Source organism: Elephas maximus, chromosome 17 (assembly GCF_024166365.1).
Source record: "Elephas maximus indicus isolate mEleMax1 chromosome 17, mEleMax1 primary haplotype, whole genome shotgun sequence".
Classification (NCBI taxonomy): domain Eukaryota; kingdom Metazoa; phylum Chordata; class Mammalia; order Proboscidea; family Elephantidae; genus Elephas; species Elephas maximus.
The window spans coordinates 26,770,005-26,773,777 of NC_064835.1; the positions used below are offsets into that span (position 1 = coordinate 26,770,005).

Sequence of the window (3,773 nt, forward strand, 5' to 3'; positions counted from 1 at the left end):
CCTTAAGAAAAAGCTCTAAATTCTGACTCTCTTAGTCTTGAACTATACTTGACTTTCCACTCATCATCTCTAGAACTCTTAGACTTGTGAAAGTACTAATATATTAGACTGGGTCACTAGGGTTCCTTCCATACACGACCTCAGGAATAACCATGCTTGCTGCTATCTGGAGCCTAATATGCTAGCCCCCCCACACCCCAATCTTCACACTCTTCTCTTGTCATTCAGCCAAGATCAACTTAAGAAAAATTTTCAACTCCTTCATTCTTGGGGAAAAAGAAGTAATAGTCAAAAATTATTTTTTGAGGAGTTAAATGACATTATTTTAAATGGGATCAGATTTGAAAGTATAGAGTATCATACTTTAAAATGCAATCTATCGGGGTGGCAATGGAACAAGAAAACATAGCATTAAAGAATACAAAGTAGATTGGAATTCAAGGGCCTGGAGTCTACTACTAGTTGTGGCACCAAGTAGTTGTGTGTCCTTGGGCAACATATGCAATATTTCTGAGTCTCCAATGTGTGGTCTGTTAAATCGGAACGGTAGATTAAATGATTTGAATGGTCCATTCAAGATTAAACAATCTTTGATTTTAGAAACAATCTGCATAGGATAAAGAATGCTTGGAATAATCAAGGTGGGGTGAGGGTTAGGGAAAAAAGGTCTGCGTTAAACACTCATCCAAACATAAAGACTTAAAATTCTCTTTCTGTTTAGGAGAGAAAACACTGGAGCTTGGATACCTCATTGAAAACACACACACACACTAATAAGCAAAGTGTTAGATCTCCTTCTTCAAATACTGCTCCTTTCTCAAAAAAATGTTTTTCTTCTTAAGGTTTTCCTCAGGGCAATGTTCACATCCTTGTTCCTCAAGCTATAGATTAATGGGTTTAACAGAGGCACCACAATGGTATAGAACAGAGAGGACACCTTCCCTTGGTCAAGAGGCAAAAGGGAAGGTGGTTTGAGATACATGAAAGCCCCAGACCCAAAGAAAAGAGAAACCACAATTATGTGGGAGCTGCAGGTACGAAAGGCTTTGGACCTGCCTTCAGTGGAGCTAATATGGAGAATGCTAGACAGTATTAGAGTATAAGAGATGAAGATGGTGACAATGGGCACTCCAATGACAATGGCTGCAACAATGAATACCACCAGCTCATTCACATAGGTGCTATTGCAGGAGAGCTCAAGGACAGGAAAGATGTCACACATGAAATGATTGACAAGGTTGTCAGCGCAGAAAGTCAGACTCACTATACTTCCTGTATGGGCCATGGCCCCCGAACACCCCATCACATAGACACCTAACAAAAGCAGAAAACAGACCTGTGGAGACATCATGACAGTGTACACCAATGGTTTACAGATGGCAACATAGCGATCATATGCCATTGCTGACAGAATGAAGGACTCAGAGATAACGAAGAAGCACAGGAAAAAGAGCTGAGTCATACACCCTGCGTGCAAGATGATGTTCTTCTTTAAGACGAAACTCATCAGCATTTTGGGCGTGATGGTAGTGGAGTAACAGAAATCTATTAAAGAGAGGTTAAAGAGAAAAAAGTACATGGGTGTGTGCAGGTGAGAATTCAGTCCAATCAGAGTAATCAAGCCCAGGTTCCACACCACAGTGATCACATAGAAGCAGAGGAACAGGAAGAAGAGAGGGATCTGGAGTCCCGGCTGGTCCATTAAGCCTGAAAGAATAAACTCTGTCACAGAAGAGTTCTTGGTTGTCATTCTCCTCTCGGGTGCTCTGTGAGGGTAACAGAAAAGGACCACTTAGGGGAAAGAAATATCACCACTACCCTCCCATATCTGCCCCCCAGCCTTCTTGGGAATGAAATCCACAGAGAGAGACTAAAACTATGGTAGAAAAGCCCTTACTGGATCTGTCTTCACAGGACCCAAACGATTAACTGTGAAGAGCACAATATGAGAGCAGTTAGGAGTGTATAAACCAAACCAAAACCAAACCCACTGCCGCCGAGTCAGTTCCGACTCATTGTGACCCTATAGGACAGAGTAGAACTGCCCCATAAAGTTTCCCAGGAGCGCCTGGTGGACTCGAACTGCTGACCCTTTGGTTAGCAGCCGTAGCACTTAACTACTACGCCACCAGGGTTTCCTTTGGTCTATATAAGTTTTTGTATGAGAGACTGACTTGATTTGTGAACTTTCACTTAAAGCCCAATAAAAAATAAAAAAGAGTACAACATGAGGATAAACTTTGTCTCCAGGGCTAGAGCTGGTGCTGTCAGGAAGAAGGATGGCAAAAACAAGCTGAGTGACGTTTGGATCTTTAAGTCAGTACCTTTTCTATGTCCCTCCCTCTTGTTGTCTCTGCTTAGGTTACTGAAATCTAGGCCTCTTCTCTAAAGAGAGACCTGACAGGCAGAAGTCACTGTGACTCTCGTCAGAGCTTCCACCTCTGGATCAGACTCTGGATCAGAGCAAGAGAATGACTAGTTAGTAATTTAGAAAAAGGCTGGTCTTGACAGAAATTGAGAGCAGTTACCCTATAGGGATAATTTGTTACCATGAAATTCACACATGAGAATACAAAAAAAAAAAAGACTCATTGCTGTTGAGTCGGTTCCGATTCATGGCAGCCCTATACTACATAGTATAGCTGCCCTATAGGGTTTCCATGGAGTGCCTGATGGTTTTGAACTGCTAACCTTTCGGTTAGCAGCCATAGCTCCTAACCACTACACCATCAGGTCTCCATGACAATATAAAGGAGAAAAGTAATAGAAGTATCCTTTCTTGCAGGAGCTAGGAGTAGTGCAATTAATTTGTGGAGTGAATTTAACTATGAATAAATCATTGAATGTGCTTTTTTTTCCCCCTTTAGAGCTCTTACTCCATTGGCTGTAGGTCTAAAAATAATCTTTTAAAGCTAACACTTACTTAGCAATTACTATGACAGGCTCTGATCTAAATGCTATGTGACAATATTATTATTCCCATTTCACTGAGATTATATAACTAGCCCAAAGTTACAAAACTACTGGGTTGCAGCCAGAAGGGGAACTCAGGCAGTCTGACTCCCATGGTTTGTGCTGTTACCTCAAAGATCAGGTCAGGCAGGTATTGTCTTCCTTTAGTTAAAGAGCCACAGTGCTATTCTCTACTGTCTCTTAGCCACAATTGTTCTGGGAAGGGAAATGGCCCTAGTGAATAGATGACAGCTTTGAGGTCAGAACACTCTTCTTCCCATTCTGATCAAAGGATAAGAACCTGTCATTTATCTTGTAACTCTTTCTGCACTGAAGAGCATGATTTCTAATTACGTATTTACACAAAGCTTCCTCCCTAGTTTCCAGGGAAAAGAGAGCTGCTTTCTTTAATCAGTAAATAACAGGTGATTTAAGTTTTGTTTTGAATTACAAATTCTGATAAACTATTAAGACAGAGACTCCCTAAGGATCATTACCTCAGAGATTACCTTCCCTAAGGAAGAAGAAATGTTTCTTTATTCCCTTGATATTGTTTGATTTGGCATTTATAGGCTTAGTATTTTCACTCAACTAACAACTATTCAGCACTGCTAAGAAAAAAAATCATTGTGAAAAACATAATTATCATTTGCTGAGTGCACAAAACTGTACCAGACACAGTCCCCTTATACTGACCCCTGGTACCATGATCCAAAAGCTCTATACAAATGTAATCTTATTTATTCCTCACAATAATGATACCCATTTTAAAGGTAAGGGACTCAGGGAGACAATGTTTCAGAGCCCACACTCATGCCTGT

General features: G+C 40.8%; 1 protein-coding gene across 1 annotated transcript; it reads right to left on the bottom strand.

Moving 5' to 3' along the window:
- Positions 1 to 817: 817 nt before the first annotated feature.
- LOC126061156 (olfactory receptor 8B12-like) lies at positions 818 to 1,750 on the bottom strand. Its single transcript, XM_049857477.1, has one exon. It carries the CDS (start codon positions 1,748 to 1,750, stop codon positions 818 to 820), a length of 933 nt encoding a protein of 310 aa, XP_049713434.1.
- Between the last annotated feature and the right edge of the window lie 2,023 nt (positions 1,751 to 3,773).

What these genes read in the sequence shown, in the direction of transcription:
- LOC126061156 (XM_049857477.1), bottom strand. Translation starts at nt 1,750, where the DNA reads ATGACAACCAAGAACTCTTCTGTGACAGAGTTTATTCTTTCAGGCTTA.